The 24690-nt window shown below is 40.4% G+C and overlaps 1 protein-coding gene across 3 annotated transcripts in view; it reads right to left on the bottom strand.

The window, feature by feature from the left end:
* LOC122551630 (sodium-driven chloride bicarbonate exchanger-like) overlaps positions 1-24690 on the bottom strand; it is a 270998-nt gene that overhangs the window by 27174 nt on the left and 219134 nt on the right. For all 3 annotated transcript variants that reach the window (XM_043693863.1, XM_043693862.1, XM_043693861.1), the window contains 7 exons: positions 22060-22173; positions 20921-21082; positions 19698-19949; positions 16366-16434; positions 9065-9238; positions 8382-8504; positions 6050-6114 (listed from right to left, as the gene is read on the bottom strand). In XM_043693863.1, coding sequence (XP_043549798.1) covers positions 6050-6114; positions 8382-8504; positions 9065-9238; positions 16366-16434; positions 19698-19949; positions 20921-21082; positions 22060-22173 — 959 coding nt within the window. The remainder of the gene's footprint in view (positions 1-6049; positions 6115-8381; positions 8505-9064; positions 9239-16365; positions 16435-19697; positions 19950-20920; positions 21083-22059; positions 22174-24690) is intronic.

Below are 24690 nucleotides of genomic sequence, written 5' to 3'. Positions count from 1 at the left end.
GGAGTATTGTGTACAGTTCTGGTCACCACATTATTAGAAGGATGTGAAAACTTTGGAAAGGGTGCAGAGGAGATTTACTAGGATGTTGCCTGGAATGGAGGGAAGGTCTTACGAGGAAAGGCTGAGGGACTTGAGGCTGTTTTGGTTGGAGAGAAGAAGGTTGAGAGGTGACTTAATAGAGACATAAAAGATAATCAGAGGGTTAGAAAGGGTGGACAGGGAGAGCCTTTTTCCAAGTATGGTGACGGCGAGCACGAGGGGGCATAGCTTTAAACTGAGGGGTAATAGATATAGGACAGATGTCAGAGGTAGTTTCTTTACTCAGAGAGTAGTAAGAGTAGTAAGAATGCTTTGCCTGCAATGGTAGTAGATTCGCCAACTTTAAGTCGTCATTGGACAAGCATATGGATGTACATGGAATACTGTAGGTTAGATGGTATGACAAATCGGCGCAACATCGAGGGCCAAAGGGCCTGTACTGCGCTGTAATGTTCTATGTTCTATAATCCTCTTTGTTGCTTCTTCAAAAAGCTCAATCAAGTTTGAGAGACATGATTTCCCATGCACAAAGCCATGTTGACTATCCCTAATCAGTCCATGCCTTTGCAAATACACGTACATCCTGTCCCTCAGGATTCTCTGCAACAACGTGCCCACCACCAATGTCAGGCTCACTGGTCTATAGTTTCCTGGCTTGTCCTTACCATCCTTCTTAAACAGTGGCACCGCATTAGCCAATCTCCAGTCTTCTGGCACCTCACCTGTGACTATCGATGATACAAATATCTCAGCAAGAGGCCCAGCAATCACTTCTCTAGCTTCCCACAGAGTTCTCGGGTACACCTGGTCAGGTCCTGGGGATTTATCCACTTTTTTGCGTTTCAAGACATCCAACACTTCTTCCACTATAATACGCACATTGTTCAAGATGTCACCATCTATTTCCTCACATTCTATGTCTTCAATGTTCTTTTCCACAGTAAACACTGATGCAAAATACTCGTTTAATATCTCTCCCATCTCCTGCGGCTCCACACAAAGGCCACCTTGCTGATCTTTGAGGGGCCCAATTCTCTCCCTAGTTACCCTGTTGTCCTTAATGCACTTGTAAAAACCCTTTGGATTCTCCTTAACTCTATTTGCCAAAGCTATCTTATGTCCCCTTTTCACCCTCCTGATTTCCCTCTTAAGTATACTCCTATTGCCTTTATACTCTTCCAAGGAATCACTTGATCTGTCTTGTCTATACCTGACATATGCTTCCTTCTTTTTCTTAACCAAACCCTCAATTTCTTTAGTCATCCAGCATTTCCTATACCTATGAGCATTTCCTTTCACCCTACCAGGAATATACTTTCTCTGGACTCTCGTTATATCAGTTCTGAAGGCTTCCCATTTTCCAGCAGTCCCTTTACCTGCGAACATCTGCCCCCAATCAGCTTTTGAAAGTTCTTGCCTAATACCCTCAAAATTGGCCTCTGTTTTAGAGCTTCAACTTTTAGATCTGGTCCATCTTTTTCCATCGCTTTTTTAAAACGAATAGAATTATGGTCACTGGCCACAAAGTGCTCCCCCACTACACCTCAGTCACCTGACCTGCCTTATTTCCCAAGAGTAGGCCAAGTTTTGCACCTTCTCCAGTAGGTACATCCACATACTGAATCAGAAAATTTTCTTGTACACACTTAACAAATTCCTCTCCAACTCAATCCTTAACACTATGGCAGTCCCTGTCTATGTTTGGAAAGTTACAATCTCCTACCATAACCACCCTATAATCCCTACAAATAACTGAAATCTCCTTACAAATTTCTTTCTTCAATTTCACTCTGACTATTAGAGGGTCTATAATACAGTCCCAATAAGGTGATCATCTCTTTCTTATTTCTAAGTTCCACCGAAACAACTTCCTTGGATGTATTTCCAGGAATATTCTCCCTCAGCACAGCTGTAATGCTATCCCTTATCAAATACATCACTCCCCCTCCTCTCTTGCCTCCCTTTCTGTCTTGCCTGTAGCATTTGTATCCTGGAACATTAAGCTGCCAGTGCTGTCCATCCCTGAGCCATGTTTCTATAATTCTATGATATTCAAGTCCCATATTCCTAACCATGCCCTGAGTTCATCTGCCTTCCTAGTTAAGCCCCTTGCATTGAAGTAAATGCAGTTTAAGTTATTAGTCCTACCTTGTCCTTGCCTGCCCTGACTGTTTGACTCACTTCTGGTCTCAACTGTACCAGTCTTAGATTGATCTCTTTCCTCACTATCTCCCTGGGTCCACACAGCCTCCTCAACCGCCGGCCCCCCCAAAACCAAACTAGTTTCAATCCTCCAGAGCAGCTCCAGCAAATTTCCCTGCCAGTATATTAGTCCCCTTCCAATTTAGGCACAATCCGTCCTTCTTGTACAGTTCACTTCTACCCCAGAAGAGATTCCAATGATCCAAAAATGTGAATCCTTCTCCCATACACCAGCAACTCTGCCATGCATTCATCTACTTCTATTCCTGCCCTCACTAACTCATAGTACCAGGTGTATTCCAGATATTGCTACTCAAGGACCTCCTTTTTGAACTCCTGCCGAACTCTCTCTATTCTCCCTTCAGAATTTCAACCTTTTCCCTTCCTATGTCATTGGTTCCAATGACCTCCTGTTGGCCCTTCTCTGAGACATCCTTGATCCTGGTGCCAGGGAAGTAACTCACCATTCTGATTTTTCATTGCTGGCCACAGAAACATCTGTCTGTGCCTTGGATTAGAGAGTCCCCTAACACAATCAATCTCTTGGAACCCGGCATACCGCTCATTGCATTAGAGCCAGTCTCAATACCAGAAACTTGGCTGTTTGTGCTACATTTCCCTGATAATCCATCACCCTCTACATTTTCCAAAACAGCATATTTGTTTGAAATGGGGATAGTCACAGAAGACTCCTGCAGTACCTGCCTACCTCTCTTACCTTTCCTGGAGCTAACCCATCTATGTGACTGTATCTGCGATATTTCCCCCTTCCTATAACTGCCATCCATCACACCCCCTTGCTCTTGTAAATTCCTCATTGCCTATAACTGTCACTCTAACCGATCTATTCGATATGATAGGATTCGCAACCAATGGCATTTATTGCAGATATTATCCTCAGTAGCACATAAACTCTCCCTCAACTCCCACATCCAACATGAACAGCATATCATTCTACTAAGGACCATTTTTGCTTCTTCCAAACTGCAGACCCAGAAAATAATCCCATCTTATTCCTCTACAAAACATTGCTCAAGGCTAAATTAATTATTATGGCTTGTATTTTTAAGTTTAATCAAAAGACATATCTCAGTAAACCATATAATCAAGAAAGAACCCACTCTATTCACTACTACAGACTTACAGCAAGGCCCCATGTCCACACTTAAAACTATTCACTTATCTGTCTCTGTGCTATGAACTCTCCCAAACAGGTTCCTCCAAGATTAGTTGTGAATTTCACCGTTTGTTAATATTCCAAGACACATTCAAACATGAATTCAAACAGCAAAGGCAGTAACTGTGCTGGCTCACTGCTGTTTCAGTTAGCAGTTTGGATTTGCTCTCTCTCTCTCCTCACCATGTGCTGCCTTTGTCTGTTTCTCTCCCTTTTAAAAGTGCCCTTGTTTTGACTTTTTTTCTCTCCAAAGTTCCAAAACAATGCAACAGCATATACAACAGTAATTACTGCTCCTGGAATTCGAGGAACTCACCTCCAACACTTAAAATACCTCAAAGAAGGAGCAGCCTGTTACAGCCAGATATTTTTCCTATCCTCCACCTTGTATTCTGTTCCTGCATTTTTGTTAAGAAAATGTACAATCCTTTGATGCAAAGCAGAAGTAATAGGGTCAGAATTCCTTATTGTCCATTATATGTCTGTTCAATTTCAGGCCTTCAACAAGGCATAAACAAGACTAGGGTCCATCTATAGCAAGTGCAGGACAAGGACAGGTGTAAAATTGAGCTGAATGTCTCTAGACTTTCAACCTCCATTTCCTCTACCTCTGATTCAACAAGAGCTACTTTGAGGGGCATTCAAAGAAGCTAATGTTCAGCCTTTTGCTTGGGCATTTTCAGATCAGGGTTGATCTCAGGGAGTCAGTCATGAGATAGAACTGTAAACTACCAACTACATTCAGACCTCAAAATTTCATCAATGCTATTTTTTTAACAAAGTCAGAAGTCACATGATACCAGGTTAGAATCCAACAGGTTTATTTGAAACCAGAAGCATTCAGAGCAGTGCTCCTTCCATCAGGTGAATTTGAGGGAAGCGCAGAGGCAAAGACTTTATATGGAGAGAGGTAAAGGCAAGATAATCCCAGGTAATTAAGGGTGTCAAAAGATTAATAGAAATGGTGTGTGGCATGTTGACAGGCTGAATTACAGGCCTTTCCAGATGATCAAAAGTGTAAAACAGTGTGAGTGAAGTGTCAATAGCTGAATTGCAACTGAAGGGATGACCAATGATCCGATTAATAATTACAAAATATCAAAGATTAGACGGTGCTGGAGACAAACCAAACAGCTGGAATAACAAGATAGGTACAGAAGTGGCATGAATAGTGAGGACGATTTTACAAACAAGGAACAGTATGGTGGGGTTACATGTATTGTGACATGAACCCAAGATCACAGTTTCATCTGTCCTAATGTGTATGGAACTAGGCTATCAGTTTCTGCTCGGCAATTCTGCTTTGTTGTGTATCTAAAAAGCCATCTTTGAGGATGCTAATCCGAAGGTCAGAGAACAAATGTCCTTGAATGCTTAAGTGTTCCCCAATGCGTACTCATGTGACTTGGCCAACATTGTCTACCCTCATATGCTATAAGAAAGGATGCCCTGTGGCATGGTACATCAGTGAGACCATGTGGACACTATGACAACAGATGAATGGACACTGTGCAACAATCACCAGGCAGGAGTGTTCCCTCCCAGCGGTCAAGGATATTCAACCTCTGATCTTCGGGTAAGCATCCTCTAAGGCGGCCTTTGAGATACACAGAATTGCCAAACAGAAACCGATGGCCAAGTTCCATATCCATTAGGATGGCCTGAACCATGACCTTCGGTTCATGTAGTCTCACCGTACTTCTCTGCATGTGTAAAACCGTCCTTACTGCTCTGTTTTGACACCATTGCCTTGATAACTTGTTATCATCTCTCTACCTTAATTAGTTTATACAGTTTTAGATTACTTGTTACTTTGGTTAGACTCTTGTAATGTAATTCTTATAATGATCATGTTATTCTAGCCATTTGGTTTGACTCTAGCACTAACCTATTTTTGATATTTTGTAATTATTAATCGGATCATAGGGCATCCCGTCACTTGCTATTCAGCTATTGACATTTTACTCACACCTTTTGACACTTTGATCATCTACAAAGGCTTGTTATTCAGCCTGTCTACATGCCACTAACACCATTTGTACTTATCTTTCTACATCCTTAATTACCTGGGATTATCTTGCCATTACCTTTCTACATGTAAATTCGGTGCCTGAGCGCTTCCTTCAACTTCACCTGACAAAGCAACAGTGTTCTGAATGCTTGTGATTTCAAATAAACCTGTTTATCTCTAACCTAGGGTTGTGAGACTTCTGACTTTGTCCACCCTGGTCCAACGCTGGGACCTCCACACCATGGCTACCATTTTTTTTAACAAGCCACATGTTGCTGGCAGTCAGTCTCATAGCTACATATCTATGAAGCCGGCAAGTGAGCTGTGCATAAGTGGAAATCCTGCAGGAGATATAACAAATTATGCAAAATACCATGATCTACCAAATGCACATGGACTGCGAACACTACAAGCACTATAGGATTTGGTTAAATTGTCAGCTGTCCATTTTCTGGGACAACAGGAAAATCAGTCCTTCATTCTTCTTACATGCTGGTTTATAAACTACAGCCTGCTGTTTGATGACAGTAGAATTAAAAAGGTGTAGAGATTTTATTAGCTGTCAAGTAAAAAAAGTATTTCAAAGAAATGCTTTACATATTCTTTCTATAAAATCCTACCTGTAACCTCCGTCCAAAGGTAACTGAATTGTTCCTTCTTCTATTGTCAACATTATTTGTTCTTCCTTAAGAATTAATAAAAACCAAACTGTTAATATCAATTCACTTGAACAAATAAATCGCATGTCAGAGTTTGGGTCTCATTTTCCCCCTCCCCATCTCGATGCAATTTGATCATTGGGCTTCTCTCGAGCATGTTTACTGAATCCAAGCTATCTTTCTGAGTTATGCTTCTTGAAATGTAAGTGAATATCAAGTGGAACCACTATTTGTTATTGAAGCTTGCTCCAAATCAGGCTCTTTATGCCAGGAGGCAGTACAACCGTGTATGCAATTGATGCCAACTGGCTCTGTTTCATTGCAGGACAAATGTGCTGCATTCAAAAATAACAAAATAATGAGGGAGAATTTTTCTGCCCACAGATGACTTATTTGCAGGTCAGGGTTATATAAAATAGAACAGTTAGCTTCCCGCCCCATCTTGATACATCTGTAAAACAGACAGCAGGTAAATCATCAACGACTGAGCTACCTGCCAGTTACTGAGGCCCTTAACTGACCAGTTAATGGCCAATTAAAGATCTATTTCAGGACTTGCCATAATAACCCTGCCAGCCCCAGCTGTATTGAAGGAAGCCAGACTGTTGTTTCCACATCTTAGGCTAGAGCTGGAAAAGAAAGATGGTTACTTTCTTCATTAGTGTTCTGTGCCCATCAGAAGCAACCAGCAAAATGTTACACCAAACTCCCTCCCCATAACAACAATGAAAAAGACAGTATGCTACTGATAATGTACCAATTTAGTAAAAAATGCAAGCAAAACTAGGGACTATTCCCAAGGATACATATTCAAGAGTCAAAAAAGATGGCGCTGGAAAAGCACAGTGGGTCAGGCAGCATCTGAGGAGCAGGAGGGTCGACATTTTGGGCACTTATGCCCGAAACATTGACTCTTCTGCTCCTCAGATGCTGCCTGACCTGCTGTGCTTTTCCAGTGCTACCGTTTTCAACTCTGTCTCTCCAGCATCTGCAATCCTCACATTCTCCAAACATATTCAAGACACTTGAGAAAAGTATACAATGTGTATCCACAAAAGCACAACACTTACTTGAGTACACTTAAAGGTAGTTTTCATGTGAGCCTACACACTCACAAGTCCATAATTGTCTGGGCAAGGCCAGTGGTTAACAAGAGGTTTTATTTTGGGAAAGGAGTCATTATGTCTCAGCCACCAGGTTATAATGTGAATGTGGATGTATGTTTTACAAGGGGCATTTTGCTTACACCCCCAACCATGACCACAGAATTCTCAGTTGGCAAATCTGTCCACCTGAAACTTAGCTTCCCAACCACAAGATTAAGACAGGAAAGCAGTAATTCAGGTAGATTGGGAGCACTGCCCCCATCTGGGAGGTGATCTGTCCTGGAGAGCTGCTGGCTAGTCAGATAACACTTCTTGTCTGATCACTGATTGTAATGCATTTTGGATGTCAGTTAAGTTTATTGATTTTGGATAGCCATGTCCAGCAAAGCCCAGTGAGCACAGAAAGTGGAAGTAGGAAATCCCTCAAAGGAAGTATCCACAATTCTTCCCTATAGAGTAGAAAGTAATTGGTCATTTAAGAGCAAAAATGGGGCAAGGGCAGCTTGATGCCTTGCCCACCCAACCTAGACACAATTGGGGTGGTGTAGAAGGCAGCAGGCAGACTCCTAACTTCATATGGTCCACCACCTTAATATTTGGCGGTGAGGGCCTTAAATTTATTGTAAAGTAATGAATAGCAAGGAACTTGCAGATAAATAAATGGACATTCTGGAGGGTGATGTATGGAAGGGCAGTATCAGTTGATCAGCTGGCAAAGTCTGCAGTGGACGATAGAGGAGAAGGAATGGGTTGGGTGGGTAGGATCCATAAGCGTGGGTACTAGAAGGAAAGCAAACTTTGCACAGTAGCAAGAGAGCAGGCAGGTTGGCAATTAGCTGAAAGATTGAGGTAGGAAACTGGAAGGGAAGATTACCTCAGAAGAGAGTAGTGAAAGATAGCATGACAATTGAAGAGAGGGGCAAGGACGACTAAATAGTAAAGTTTAGGACTAAACAAAGACCAAAAGGGCAAAAAAATGGTGAGACAGACACATTAAGACACAGCAACCCTTCTAAGCTAAGTCATTCAAATGGTACCAGATTCATTCATTTGAAAATAAGACAGGATGTAAACTTGGTGTAGTTTTAACAGGTGGGACATTGTTTATCTGTCCTCTTCTGACTATCCTAATGTGACCCCAAAAATAGTCAGAGTAAACAAGGAAAACCCTCCCTCAATTCTCTTACTTCTTTTTCTTCATCTTCTAATTTTTTCTTTTTACTTTCAGGCATCACATCATCTAGCCAGCTCAGCTCTCGCTTAGTGAAGATGAAATCCATCAGTTTTCGGACAAACACGAGGGCCAATACCTGTAATATATCAAACTTCAACAGTCACTAATATAAGAGAAAACTACAGATGTTTTTAACATGGAAAACCATAACTGTGAAACTGAGAAATAACCTCTGAAAGTGCTGGAGGAACCCAGAATTCCTAGCAGCATCTGTGGAGAGAGAATCAGAGTTAAAGTCCTGAGTCCAACACGACACTTGTGCTAGACATGCTAAGTTTCTCCAGCAATTTTTTCCTTTTATTTCAGGTTTTCAGTACCTGCAGTATATTGCTTTTGTTGTAGAAGTAACTCTATTGTTTCAAAAGTGCAACAAATCTTCCATGTATGTGCACTTTAAAGTAATTTCCTATTTACATTATACATTCAAAAATGCATGTAAAAAGTTTAATTTGTGAGCATACTTAGTAAATATTTATTTTTAAGGGTTTGATAAACTAAATCAATATAATAATTGCATATCTTAAATTTAATGCATTGTCACTAAAATAATTTTAAATAGAATTAATAACTTCATTTGCATTTTGATTTCATTTCCAAAATAATTTGGAGGTAACTTTATTATTAATAGGTTCATACCATCATAGGAAAAACAATGGCAGCCCGAGAAGCTTTTATTATCCAAAGGATAATCAAACAAGAAGCCTGAATCACAGTGAAGAGGTGAACTTTCCGAAGAGGCACATGTCGTAGGTAGATGAAGTCTGGTTGGTGTTTTGCAGGCATCCCAAAGAGTTTCAACCGATCAAATAACTGTAAAAAAGATAAATACCACCCTGTATAATTTGTAGTTTGAAGTTGATTCAAGCTTTATACTAATATTCAAGGGGTGCCAGTTATGGATTTTCTCCCTGTGGCATAAATATTGCTTAAAATGTATTTCAATTACTCCCAGAGTATTCTTATGGTTCTGCAATTTTTAAAAGTCAAAAAATAGATAAAGTATTTGGAATAAAAATGATATAACTCAGCTACGATTTTATATTTGCATGCATAAAAATTTGCATTACGCTACTCAAATACATAATGACAGTAAATTTAGAATTAGGCAGAATAAAGTTCTTGTGGAGAAATATAGATGTATTGATTGGTCTTGTTACAAGATAGAAAGTAATTGTGAAGATCTTTTGTTGTACACCTAGCATAATGATACAAATAGCGAGCTTCAATTGTCCATCTGTTGTAGCAGCTTTCATAAGGGAAGAGCAATATAAGGAACGCTCTAATCATTTTAAATCCCTTCATCCTTTAGTCAGACAGTATTTCAATACTTCTCTGGATTTGTTGAGATATTCAGACATTTTCCTTTCTATCACAATGATGTGTACCAACATGATCCTCACACTGCCCTCTTTCATAATTTGAGATCTAACTCTTGTGAGTGAATAGCAAAATGTTTCATTGAGCATTACTACTGAATGAAGGATGCTAGGAGAAATGTCTTCTTTGAAGCTTATAGACCCAAACTCCAATCCAATGGGATCTGATGTCACAACTTCATAGCTCCATTTTCACATGCTCAATAGCTATACCTAGACTAAAGGTACAATTCCCTTTCCTCCACATTCTCTTCAGATCTTATATTTTGGTTCCTCCAAACAATCAAGAACCAGAGTTCCAGTCAATTACCATTGACCTGGGTGGCTGTCCAATGAATCTCCCTGTCCCTTATAATGATAGTGGCATAAACAATCACCATGGAATAAGGAATCATGATAGCTCCAGAGCAGCAGAATGTCCTGATTCTGTGATAGCAGTCACACATGAGATACATATTCATGGTGTAGAACTCCTTTTGTTCTCAAGAAAGGGGTGACAAGGGAAATATGGAATTATATGTACACATACATAATACCAATAATACTTCTGGAGAATTCATAGATAACAGAAGTGCATGGGTCCTTTATGAAATTGGCTGCTTTTTATTAGGAACATAGTTAAATTTCTGACTTGAGTTAACAAAGTATCTGTCAATTATTTGATATACTGGTATAATTCTAATAGTGATGTCTTGCAAATATGTAAGGCTATTATCCGAAATACAGCAGCCGCACTAAAGTTGAGGATAATACCTACCTTGACATTAATTAGCTAATGTCACTATGGTTTCAAGATCAGTTGGCAGAAATTCATAGTTTTCACAGAAAAAAAAATGCATCAACACAATTGCTAAATACAATTGTTCAGATTATGGCACAAGTGGACTTGTTTTGAATGCTTCTTCTATAAGAAAGAGCAAACACTTTAGTCCATACAGCGAAATACCAAGGGTACTATTAAGACTGAAGACAATTTGAGCTCTGTGGCCAGCCCACCCTCGTATAGAGAATGGAGTTAAATTTTAATATAACTAGTTTTAACAGTGAATCCAAAATAAAGTAGACTTAAACTGATAAATCATTGCAACTGGCTGAGTTGCAATGAAGGTTGCATCATCAACCATCAAACACAATATCATGGTCAAACCCATTAATGTTTGAACAAAATGGGCCACCACTTTCATGCTGGAAAGAATGCATTCCTCGCTCTGTACAAGATCTAGCATCAAGGCAGTGCTCTGGATGCAAGCATGCTCCTGTGGATCTGGACGAAGGCTTCTTAATGTACCATGCATGTCATAGCATACACCCATCAGCCATCTTCTTTTGGCTGTCCTTTCAAGTCCCTCATTTCAGTCTTGTTCAGTGGAACCCATCGATGAGCTGGAATCCACATTATTTTTCTCCCCTTCCATGAAAGTTGATTGAGCTTTTTGAAGAAGTGACAAAGTAGATTGATGAAGGCAGAATGGTGGACATTGTCTATATGGACTTCAGCAAGGTTCCGTATGGTAGACTGGTTAGCTTAGATCACATGGAATCCAGGGAGAGCTAGCCATTTGGATACAACATTGGCTTGAAAGTCAGAGACAGAACTGTTTTTCAGTCTGGAGGCCTGTGACCAGCGGTGTGACACAAGGATCAGTGCTGAGTCCACTGCTTTTTGTCATTTATATAAATCATTTGGAATGGAATATAGAAGGAATGGTTAAGATGTTTACAGATGACACCAAGATTGATGGTGTTACGGACAATGAAGAAGATTATCTCAGAGTAGATTGGAACTTTGATCAGATGGGCTGATGGGCCAAGGAGTTGCAGGTGGAGTTTAGTTTAGATAAATGTGAGGTGTTGCATTTTGCCAAGGCAAATCTGGACAGGACTTATACACTTAATGGTAGGGGCCTGGAGAGTGTTGCTGAACAAAGAGACCTAGGATTGCAGGTTCATAGTTCTTTGAAGGTGGAGTCACAGGTAGACAGGATGGTGAGGAAGGTATTTGGTATGCTTGCCTTTACTGGTCAGTGCATTGAGTAGAGGAGTTGGGATGGCATGTTATGGCTGTACAAGATATTGGTTAGGCCTCTTTTGGAATACTGTCTGCAATTCTGGACTCCCTGCTATAAGAAAGATGTTGTTAAACTTGAAAAGTTTCACAAAATATTTGCAAGCATGTTGCCAGCGTTGGAGGGTTTGAGCTATAGGGAGAGGCTGAACAGATTGGGGCTATTTTCCGTGGAATGTCAGAGGCTGAGAAGTTTATAAAATCATGAGAGGGATGGATAGGGTGAATAGGTAAGGATTTTTCTGAGTATGCGAGTCCAAAATGAGTTGGCATAGGTTTAAAGTGAGAGGGGAAGATTTCAGAGGTACCTAAGTAGCAACTTTTTTATGCAGAGGGTGGACTGTGTATAGAATGAGCTGGCAGAGGAAGTGGTTGCAGCTGGTAAATTACAATATTTAAAAGGCATCTGGATAGGTATATGAAAAGGAAGGGTTTAGAGGAACATGGGGCAAATGCTGGCAAATGCGACTAGATTAATTTAGGATATCTGATCGGCACGGACCAGTTGGATCGAAGGGTCTGTTTCTGTGCTCCACAACTCTATGACTCTATGGCTGAGGCACATTTATTTCTAATGTCTCACTACCGACAGATACCATTTTATGGCCATTTTTAATGTCTGATCCAGTGACTATGTCTTCACCATTATTCTTTATTTGTATTCTATTGTGTGGCCAAGCTGTAGTGCTTGAATATCTGAAATGGAAAAGGCACAAAGACAAAGCTGTGCTGCAGTCCTTTGTTAGGGGTTGCTGGGGTGAATGTTAGGGATGTAAAATCATACTATCTGAGCCGTGGAACTGAGAAGAGATTTTGGGATGGGCTAAAAATAGAAGTTGAGATGACGATTTAGGTGTGAACATAACATTATCTTTAATAGTTTCAGCTACACTGCCAGCTGTGACCTCAGAAACAAGCATCCAGAAGTGAGCAACAATCTATTCCCTGGAAGACAGGATATGCAAATACACTCAACCCACTTCCAAGTAGTTGCTGCCTCTGGTTGTGAAGCCCAATGTCTTTCAAGAGAGACAAATTTCTCAGTCTTATTTTTATGCAGTATGTGGGTGTTGCAGGCTTGGTCAACCTGCATTGCCCATCCCAAATTTCCCATGGAGAAGATGCTGATGAGCTGCTATGTTCATCTGCTGCAGCATTTGTGGTCTAGCTATATTGCCAGTGCTGTTAGGAAGGGAATTCCAAGATTTATGACCCAGTATGTGAAAGAACAGCAATATATTTTCCAGTTAATATGGTGTATGGCTCAAAGTAGCTTTTGTATGCATCTGCTGCCTTTGTGATTTCAGATGATTGATAGGTGCTGGAAGGTGCTGTCTCAGGAAGCTTTATGATTTAGTAACTAAGTGTAATTTATTTAGGACATTACAGGATTGGGCCCCCTGCTGAAGAGTGGTCTGTGCTCCTTGCATGCAGGAATCATTCAAATAAGCAGGCAACACAAAATTGGTTTGCATTAGATTGAACAGATTGATTGTGCATTATGATTCATTATCTACTTTTTCAGGGCTATCCAACTTAATCCTCTCCCCCACCTTGCCACAGTATCAGTGACAGGATATGTACTGTCTGAAGCAAGAAAAGATTTTGTAAGTAAAGTGCTTTTCAGAAACAAGAATAAACCAATAAGGCCTTGCACTCTCCTAGAGGTGTGCAGTACAAGACAAGCTGCTTCTGACACAGCCCACATGGCACTGCCTCTTGAGGAGATACATTCACGAACCTCCACAAATTTGTACTTGAAGCTCAGACCGATAGCTTACCTGAAGTCACTGGTTAACATTATACCAGAATTCCCAACCTGGATGATGTAATCCATTGATTGAATTTTAAACAAAGCAATCCCTGGACTATAAGGTAGACCCTGCACTAGCAATACTTTAACTTTGCAGGTAATGTAAGTTTGAAGAACATACCCGACTGCAGAGGGTTTGTAAGTACTACAGAGCGTTCATGGAGATGTAATGAAATCCCAGATTCGACAGAGAATCCTCACGAGTTGACCTCTTCATATAAAGGCTGCAACAGGTAGCTAGAACACCGTTGGTATTGCTTCTGCTCTTCAGCGTGATATGAGACTGGAGCAACGGTTACAGAAAGGGCAAAATCTCCAATGTACCTTCTGCTAACTAGAGGCCAGGCCACTTCATACTCCTTGACAGTGACTGAAGTCTGTCTGACAGTCAACCAATACCCACAGTATGTCAGTTCTGAGGAATGGGCACTCTGATTTCCCTCCACAGATGCTGCCAGGTCTGCTGAGCTTTTCCAGCAATTTCTAATTTCCCACAGTACCTCAATGTTCATGCCCACTACCATTCTCCAGTATGTGGCCCCATTGAGTTCCTCACCTGAATTCTCTCCAGCAGAAATTATCTGTAACATTGCCCTCTGTTGAACTGGCAAAGCGACATCATTCAACACAACCTGACTGCAGCCCACTCATACTACACCATGTGCTGATCCCAAATAATATTAGCATTCAAAGTTCATGCAGTGTCAGTATCTGATGGCCATGAATATTACATCCATTAATTGGGCTTCTTCATCAATATTGTGCTGTGGTTCTCTATTCTTCGTTGGGCTGTCATGGCTCAGAAAGCAACAGCTCTTAGGTTGCTGAAAGCAGAAGATCAGAAGGAAAAAGGTCAGTGTAAAGAAAGTGGGTTGGGGTGTGAAGTAAGACATCGATGGTCACACCATCAGCAGCTTGGTCATTATGTTATTAAGAAACATTAGGGTGAGCTAGGTTTCCAGAAGTGGCAAAATGTGGGAGCATAACATCATTCCCAATGTCTGAGCACCATCAGATGTCATAACCTTTATCTCACAAAGCATCATGATGCTGACAGCCCTTTCCTCAATAGGCCTCAGGAGATGCAAATTCCCAATGGTTCTTCCATTTTTACTGCTAAAATTTGATGAATAGATTATATTAACAAAACGAAAATGGAATTTGATCATCTCTACATGCTGTTCACTGCCATTTCTTGTAAAAGCATGGACCTTCTTGCATCGATTAACCCATTTTGTTTGTAACAGTCTTCTGAAGCCATCAGCCATGACCACTACAACAACCAAATGAGAAATTACTTCTACTCAGTGGGTTTATCAATGTTGAAAAAGAGTAAATCATATGATTAGAGTGAGACAGAGACAGAATAAGTAACTAGGAATTCAACTGGTAAATCTTTTACAAGTCTTTTACTTATAGAGTAAAAGTCAGAATCTAAAACAAATAGTCTTTAAAGATACTTTTTAAAGCCTAATAATAGCCGGATGAAGAAAAAGTGATATCATTCCCCACATTGCAGTAAAGGGGCGAGTTCGAGGTTTTTGACCCAGAATAATGAAGGAATAGTAACATACTTCCAGGACAGGGGAAGCATAGCATGGAGAGGAGTGTACAGATGGTGATGTTCCCATATACCTGCTGATTTTTGATCTTCCAGTTCATGAGGTCACAGGTTTGTGAGGTTGTATTGAGGTAATTATGACAAGTTGATCTGTTGTATGTTGAAGGTAATACACTTTGCTGTCATTGTGAACCAGTAGCAGAGGAAGTGAATGTTTAAAGTGATGGATATGGTACTGATAAAGCTGGTTACTTTGTCCTAGATGGTACTGAGCCACTCGAGTGTTGGTGGAGTTGCACATATCCACACAAGTGGAAAGTATTCCATCATACACTATTCAAGTGCCTTGTTGATGAAGCCAACCTTTCACCCATTGACTCCATCCACATTTTGCGAAGCCTCAGAAAGGTAGCCAACATTATCAAAGTCCCCTCCCATCCCCATTATAATCTCTTCCAACCTCTTCTGTCAGACAGAAAATATAAAAGTCATTCCTGATGAAGGGCTTTTGCCCAAAACATCGATTTTCCTATTCCTCGGATGCTGCCTGACCTGCTGTGCTTTTCCAGCACCGCTCTAATCTGGACTCTGATCTGCAGTACTCACTTTCGCCTAGAAGATACAAAAACTTAACCACACAAAAACTCCAACAGGTTCAAAGCTGCTTCTTCTCCACCATTATTAGACTCCTGAATGGGCCTCTCTAATTTCAAATTTAATATTGATCTTGCTTTTTGTGCACTTTCTTTGAAGCTGTGTCTTTATTTACCTCTGTTCAATCACCCTATAATCTTTGTATGTCATGATCTACCTGTACTGGATGCAAAAACAAAACTCCTCACTGTACTTAGGTACATGTGACAATAATAAATCAAATCAAAATGATGGGCAGGCTTTGATGAGTCAGGCAGTGAGTTGCTTGCTCAGAATTTCCTATCTATAACCTAGTCTTGTAGCCACAGTATTTATATGGTTCATCTAGTTGTATTTCTGGTCAATGATAACCCATGTTAACAATGTTGATGTGTACATTTGGGATTACTTTCAGCATTGGCAAATCTCAATAAACACAAAGTTTTACATTTTTTAAAGACGTGCAAGTGTAAAGGCATAAATGTTTACCTGAATTCCTCTGAGAGAAGATGCGCCCATATACAAGAACACTCCATACAATACTGGCATTGGAATGAACTAAAACAAAAAAAAACTGTGTATTTAAGAACAGTTGCAAGATTAATATCCATATCAACCTGTACAAAAAGCTGGAACTGAACTGTTAAATATCAATATAGATCATGATTTCTATCTTCCATACCTAATTTACATCCAGCAGACCACCCATTCCATCCACTGCTTTATATCCAGCAGATCACAAATGTATAATCATGCTTGGCCAAGGGCCCAAACATCCATAGGTATGCTGAAACAGATGAGACTGAGGGAAAATACTGATTGACAGCTTTGGCTCTCTGATCTGTTGTGTCAATTGCACAATGTTTGTTTATACAAGATAAAATGGGTTCAGATACTTACAGTTTCTGTTATTGTTACTTTAAAAAGTCTGGATGATTTTATTGGCCTGTAGTGAAAGCATTTTTCAAGAAAGTAGAAAGATAAGAAAGATTTTAAAAAATTTTGTTTAAACACATACTATTATCATGGGGGCTCACAGCTCTATACATTGATTGGATTGGCATCCAGGTGCCATATCTTGACATGAAGGGTATGAGGGCCCTTGGATGGGCATGGGATTGAGAGGCATTAGAGGTGAAGGCTAGAGAATCTTATTGTTTTTACTTAGACTGAGACAAAGGTTGGTCTTTCAACAGTTCCACTTTGGTGGACTTTTTTAGGGGCAGCAAGCCTACCTCCTCTTAGCATCTGCCAAACCTCCCCAACAATAATACCGTATTTACCAGCATTTTTGTGAATCCCACTCCCTGCTTTGAAGATAAAATTCAGCCCCTGTGCCTGGTACAGAAGCCAAAAAAGAGAGAAAAACTGAATGAGTGGTAACATGGAACAAAGACAAAATGGGAAGTGGGATTAGTACACATTTACCAATCATTTGCCTGCATACGTCAGACATTATTTTGGAGTCATGCAAAGAAAAATCTCTCATTACTTTTATCACCTTAAATCGATAACATTGAAGTCTGTGAATCAGCTCCAGGCTATGAAATTATGTCACAGTATTGTTCCAAGAGACAGATAAGCAAGCACAAACATTGTATAATTGTGGTAATGTTATTAGCATGCACAAATCCAAAAGACGGTGCAGACTCAATCCCCAGCAGAGAGTTATGATAGGAATCAAGAGGAAACTTACAAGCACAACTGTTGGTCTAACTATCTTCTTCCTGCTGTTTGAGAATTGTAGTCAATAAGATATCCACGTGGCTACTAAAAAAATGCTGGCCACTGATCTGAGATATTTTTAATTTTGCTGCCTGAGTTTCTTAGAGTCTCCAGTTCAGGAACAGTCCAGGTAAAAGATCCAACATCAGCTTCTTGGAGTGCCACTGAAATTGGGTGACTCAGACTTGAAGTCAAGAAATTAAAGTTTGCCAGCCAAGGCTACTTGTCTCATTAATATTTTATTGTAATTGTATATTGTGAATAGAACCTGGAATTGTGAGCGTAATGAGATACCTCTGAGTGTCACTTACTGCACTGTACCTTGTAATGTGAACCATACACTTTGCCGAACATCCTTTCACAAATTTCATGACTAAAGTGTATACTGGTAGGAAATACATTTCAGTGCTAGGCCTACACTGATTGCAAAATTAGTTCGGCCCTGAAATCCACCCAACACTCACTTTAGTCTAAATGCATGATAAATTTTAGTGCTCCTGTTGCCAAAGTAAGCAGGGTCACAGAAGAATGATTTGAACAAGCCAAGTAGGCTCTTAGACAAAAAAAACTGCAGATGCAGGAGTCGAAGGTAGATAATCCACTCCCAAACATCCCAGATGTCCACCTATTTTGAACAATGTGCTTATCCCCCTCTGTCATCCAGACAACCCTCCACCACACTGCCTTCATTCCCTGTTCCACCGCTCTAAACCATCGCCCCCGTCAAATGCAAGAAAGACAGGGTCCCCCTTGTCCTTACTTCCTACCTCAACAGTCTCCACATCCAATGCATCATCCTTAAAACACTTTCACCAACCCCACCACCAAGAACATCTTACCCTCCCCACCCCTCTCTGCTTTCCGCCAATCTCTTCGCCAATCCTTAGTTCGCACCACTTTCTCCACCAACACCGTCCCACCCCCTGAATCATCAGGTACTTTTCCCTGCAACCGGAAAAGATGCAAAATCTAGCAATACACCAACACCCCTCACCTCCATCTAGGGCCCCAAACAGTCCTTCAGGGTGAGACAGAGGTTCATCTGTCTCTCCTTCAACTGAGTTTACTACGTCAGGTGCTCCCGATATGGCCATCTCTACATCGGGGAAACCAAACATAAACTAAGGGAACGTTTCACCGAGCATCTCAGCCGAGCCTGCAGGGGTTGACCTAACCTCCCAGTCACCATCCATTTTAATTCCCCTTCCCACTCCCTTTTTGACATGACCATGCTTGGCCTCCTCCCCTGCCACAACAAATCACCAAATTGGAAGAACAACATCTCATCTTCTACCTGGACAGCCTACAGCCCAGAGGACTCAACATTGAGTTCTCCACTTTTAAATAACCTCCCTTTCCATTACCCGACTCGCTTTCTAGACTCTCCCCCTCCCTTCCATTCCTCTCATTGACCCTTCCTTCTAGCCACCTACCAGATTTATTCCTCCCTTCAACCAACCAGGTCATACCTTCTACCTGTGTTCACGTATCTCCACCTCACCACCGTGCCCCCACCACCTCTCTATCTTCAGCTCCCCTACACCCATCCCCAGTCTTGAAGAAGGGTGACACCTGAAACGTTGACTTCTCCACCTCCTGATGCTGTCTGGCTTGCTGTGTTCTTCCAGCCTCCTGCTTGTATAAGTAGGCTTTTAAGCAATTGTACATTAGGTAGTAATATCGTCAGAGAACCCATGTAGTCTAATTTTGTATCGATGTGGTGAATGTTGCGAAAACAATATTCATTAAATCCATTAATTGTCACAAATCATATAACCCCTACTGTTTTAGCAGAATATTTCTGATGCTAATACTTTTGTCTGAAAATTTCAAAATGCTAGTAGCAAAAATAGCATTACCAAAAAATAATTGTCAATCAATAGAAAAACAATAACCTATACTTGAAAGATTAACAAAGTAATTAGAAAATACTAAATAAACATCTAAATAGAAAATTCTACACAATCAATACTCTGCATGCATGCTCATTTAAAGCATTATCAGTTTCAAAGCCAATTAGTGGATGATTCTATTACAAATCAAATATTTATTTGCTTGAAATGTCAAGAACAGCTATTATTATATATTGACATTACCTGTAGAACAGAGGTCATGAAGACAGATAACCCCATAAGGACAAATATCATAAGGCCAGTAACTCGTTGCTCATGGATACCCAAGAATTTTGGCTGTTCGCCAGGTGCAGAACATTCAGACTCCAATTTCAGGCTGTTGACATGTGATATGGAGAGCACAGTAGCAGCCACAAACCAGGGCAATCCCAAAATAGAGCAAACTCCAAGCATGATGGACACAATTATCAAATCCAAATGGTAACCACATCCTTTCTGTGAAACAATTAAGAGTTAACAAAAATGTCAAATACCTGTGTTTTCAAAATGGTATATTTGATATTTTATCTTTGGTAAATCATTTTTTGGAATACATCATTTTAGGATGAAATTAAATGGACAACATCTTTCTACAACTGCGAAAAAAAACTTGTTCTTAAAATTGCCCGAAACAAGCAGCTAGTACGATGATAAAAACCAATATTCTCTTTCTTAGGCATTTCACTTTCAGAAAGAAGTTCTGAATAAATCATGTCAGATTCAAAACATGAACTGTTTTTCTTTCCAAAGATGCTGCTAGTCTTGCTGATTTTCTCCAGCACGTTTTGCTTTTATTTCAGGTTTCCACAACCTTCAGCATTTTGATTTTACTTTAATTTCAACATCAAATAAGCAACAGAATTCTACAATTTATTCAATGTAACTTTGGATTAACTTGTAAAGGAAGAAAATTAATTAACTGAAGGTACTACCTAGTAGTAATATATTGTTAAAAGCAGAAACCAACTGAAACAGAGAACATGAAGGGAAAATGCCAAGGCAATATATTTTCAAGGTGGATGGTGTTTGTCCAACATGGGAAACCTACAGATAGTGGGGTTCCTATGTATTTATTGTCCATGTTCGTCTAGGTGATAAAAGGTCATGATTTTGTAAGGTACTGTCTACGAAGCCTCATCTATTGTGTAAATTAATAACATTGGATAAGTACATGAATAGGAAATGTTTGGAGAGATATGAATCAGGAGCAGGCAGGAAACTCTAGTTTAATTTGGGATTATGTTCGGCATGGAATGGTTGGACCGAAGGGTCTGTTTCCATGCTGTATGACTCTATGATTCAATTTTAAATTAAGTCTGCATAAGCCAGGACATGCCATACAAAAAAACACACAAAGTAGACAAAACAATTAAAATTTGTGTTATTAAAATTTGTTATTTTTTCAAAGATCAAGTGTGTACAATCACCTTCAATTTGTGTTCCTTCCTGTTGACAATAACTGCAGTGATCTGTTGGTCCATGAAAATGAGTATAGTGCAAAGGAGGGCCGGAATAAAAGCTGCAAGGACAGTCCACCATGGGTTTGGACCCAAAGGATTAATCAACCAACCACGGTCATCTCTGGTTGGCTGAAACAAGAAAAATCAAGTCACCATCAAAATATTTGCAAATAAGCCACTTTACAGTTTATAGTATTTTTCCTCTTGCTACACTCTAATTTTTGAATTAAACTTTAGTCATGTAATAAAGCTAGTGATCTATGTGAAAACCTTTACAGTCTTGCAGTTCACATTGCACTCAGGGCACACTTGCAGAAAAATGTGATTTACTCATTATTCTTAAATTACAGGGAGTATTCTTATTCCATTTCAAAGGATCCTGGTAGATATTTCCAAATTACCTACAATTAAAACATTAATTCCTGAAACTAACAGTTAAATTCTAAAATATAACTTCTAAATTACATTTTTACAACACCTACCCCTAAGAAAAAGCATGAACATGCATCACCCTCATGATGCATTTTAAGTTGGTGGTATCAAGGATGATGGTTCAATCAACATAGCTCATGGAGATGGCTACCATTCTCCTTGAACATTAGCAAGAGTGACAATAGCATCACGGAGGCAACTTCAATGGGAAGGAAGCACTAGAATAGTTACGAGTCTTCAAGTAGGGCATAGCTACTGCTAGGGGATAAAATGCAGTTGTGACTTACTGTTGGAAAATTAACACTCAATTGAGTCCTAACTCAAGCCTTCCATTCTCTTGCTGACTCCAGTCCACTGCTGAACCCTAAATCAGCAATGTCTAGACAATGCCAGGAAAATTGCAAGCCTGTATTAAGATAGACATTGATTGGGGCCTAATTTTGATATGTTGCCTTCCCACTAATTCAGAATCAGCTGCCGACTGCCATCTCTCGTTAATGTAACTTAGTTGAGGGACAGATTGGGAAACTGTCCTGACATAGTTTGTCAATACTTATTCTGCACCTCTCCCTATGGCCATTTTTATACTGTAAGTATACCTTGTTCAATTTTTTTAAAAGTACTTAATGTAAAATGGTATATGACAGTAACTGCAAAACTGAATTTTATGTTACCTTGAAAACACTAGGGACTTGGAGCTTCGGCGATGGTATCCCAAGACCATAATCAATTAAAACCATAGTTACGATACTAAGAAAGACAGCAAAATCACTAACTGTTGATCGTACCTGTGACAATGAAATCAAATTTATCAGTCATATCTTATCATGATTCAGATTAACATGAAATTTTATGGACAATGTGTGCACAATGATATAAATGGAATGCAGGTTTTGAGCACCTCATATAGACTTGGTCATGATGTGGAGAGGGAGGAAGTGAGGACTGCGATAGAGTCATAGAGTCAGCATAAAAACAAACCCTTCAGTCCAACTCATCCATGCTGACCAGATATCCCAACCTAATCTACTCCCACTGCCAGTACCTGGCCAATATCCCTCCCTATTCATATACCCATCCAAATGCCTTTTAAATGTTGCAAATGTACCAGCCTCCACCACTTCCTCTGACAGCCCATTCCACATATGCACCACCCTCTGCATGTAAAAGTTGCCCCTTAAGTCTCTTTTATATCTTTCCCATCTCACCCTAAACCTATGCCCTCTAGTTCTGGACTCAGCCACCCCAGGGAAAACACATTGTCTATTTACCCTATCCATGCCCCTCATGATTTTATAAACCTTGATGAGGTCACCCCTCAGCCTTCTACACTCCAAGGAAAACAGCCCCACCCTATTCAACCTCTCTCTATAGCTCAAATCCTCCAACCCTGGCCAATATCCGTGTAAACTGTTTCCAAGCAAAATCCTTTTTACTGTGGAAACTGACATGGAAGATATAGAATGTAGGGAAATAGATGGTGACATCTTGAAAAATGTCCATATTAAGAGGAGGAAGTGCTGGATGTCTTGAAATGCCTAAAAGTGGATAAATCCCCAGGACCTTATCATGTGTATCCTAGAACTCTGCGTGAAGCTCGCAAAGTGATTGCTGGGCCTCTTGTATTTGTATCTTCGATTGATCTATGAACATAGACCCCAAGATCCCTCTGTTCCTCCACCTTACTAAGAACCCTACTGTTAACCCTGTATTCTGCATTCTTATTTGTCCTTCCAAAATGGACAACCGCACACTTGACAAGGTTGAACTCCATCTGCTACTTCTCAGTCCAGCTCTGCATCATATCTAAGTCCCTTTGCAGCCGACAACAGCCCTCCTCACTATCCACAACTCCACCAATCTTCATATGTTTATCCAAGGACTGTTTAAATGCCCCCAATGTGGCTGAGTCAACTACGTTGGAAGGCAGGGCATTTCGCGCCCTTACTACTCTCTGAGTAAAGAACCTGCCTCTGACATCTGCCTTAAATCTATCACCCCTCAATTTGAGGCTATGCCTCCTTGTACAAGCAGATTTCATCATCCTAGGAAAAAAGACTCTCACTGTCAACACTAGCTAATCCCCTGATCATCTTGTATGTCTCTATTAAATTCTCTGTTAGCCTGTTCTCACCAATGAGAATAGAACCAAGTGCCTCAACATTTCCTCAAAAGACCTTTGCTGCAAACCAGGCAACATCCTGTTAAGTCTCCTCTGCACCTTTTCCAATGGTTCCACATCCTTCCTGTATTGGGGTGACCAGAACTACACACAATACCCCAAGTGAAGCCACAGTAGTGTTTTGTACAGTTGCAACATCACATCACGACTCCAGAACTCAATCCCTCTTCCAATAAAACCGGACACACCGTATCCCTTCTTAACAGCACTATCAACTTTGGTGGCAACTTTCAGAGATCTATGTACATGGGCACCAAGATCCCTCTGCACATCCACACTACCAAGAATCTTTCCATTCACTCAGTATTCTGCCTTCCTGTTATTCTTCCCAAAATGAATCACCTCACATTTGTCTGCATTGAATTCCATTTGCCACCTTTCAGCCCAATTCTGCAGTTAATCCAAGTCTCTCTGCAACCTGCAACATTCTTCCACACTGTCCACTACTCAACCAACTTTAGTATCATCTGCAAACTTACTATCCCATCCACTTATGCCTGCATCAAAATCTTTTATAAAAAAATGACAAACAGCAGTGGTCCCAAAACAGATCCTTGTGGCACACCACAAGTAACCGGACCTCAGACTAAATATTTTCCTTCTACCACCACTCGTTGACTTCTTACAGAACGCCAGTTTCTAATCCAAACTGCTAATTCACCCTCAATCCCATGTCTCTGCATTTCTCCAACAGCCTATCATGTGGAACCTTATCAAAGGCTTTGCTGAAGCCATGTACACCACGTCAACTGCCCTACCCTCATCCACATGCTTGGTCACCTTCTCAAAAAACCCAATGAGGTTTGTGAGACATGACCTGCCCTTGATGACTCCATTTGACTATTTCCAATCAAATTGTTGCTTGCTAGGTGTTTATAAATCCTATCTCTTATAATCCTTCCCAAAACTTTACCTACAACAGACGCAAGGCTCACTGGTCTATGATTACCTGGGTTATCTCTACTGCCTTTCTTGAACAAGGGCACAACATTTACAATCCTCCAGTCCTCACATACTAAACCTGCAGACAATGATGACTCAAAGATCAAGGCCAAAGGCTCAGCCAGCTCCTTCCTAGCTTCCCAGAGAATTCTCAGAAAAATCCTCTCCGGCCCAAGGGACC

The sequence above is a fragment of the Chiloscyllium plagiosum genome, chromosome 7 (assembly GCF_004010195.1).
Source record: "Chiloscyllium plagiosum isolate BGI_BamShark_2017 chromosome 7, ASM401019v2, whole genome shotgun sequence".
Taxonomy (NCBI): Eukaryota; Metazoa; Chordata; class Chondrichthyes; order Orectolobiformes; family Hemiscylliidae; genus Chiloscyllium; species Chiloscyllium plagiosum.
This window is presented reverse-complemented; position numbering and strand designations above follow the sequence as displayed.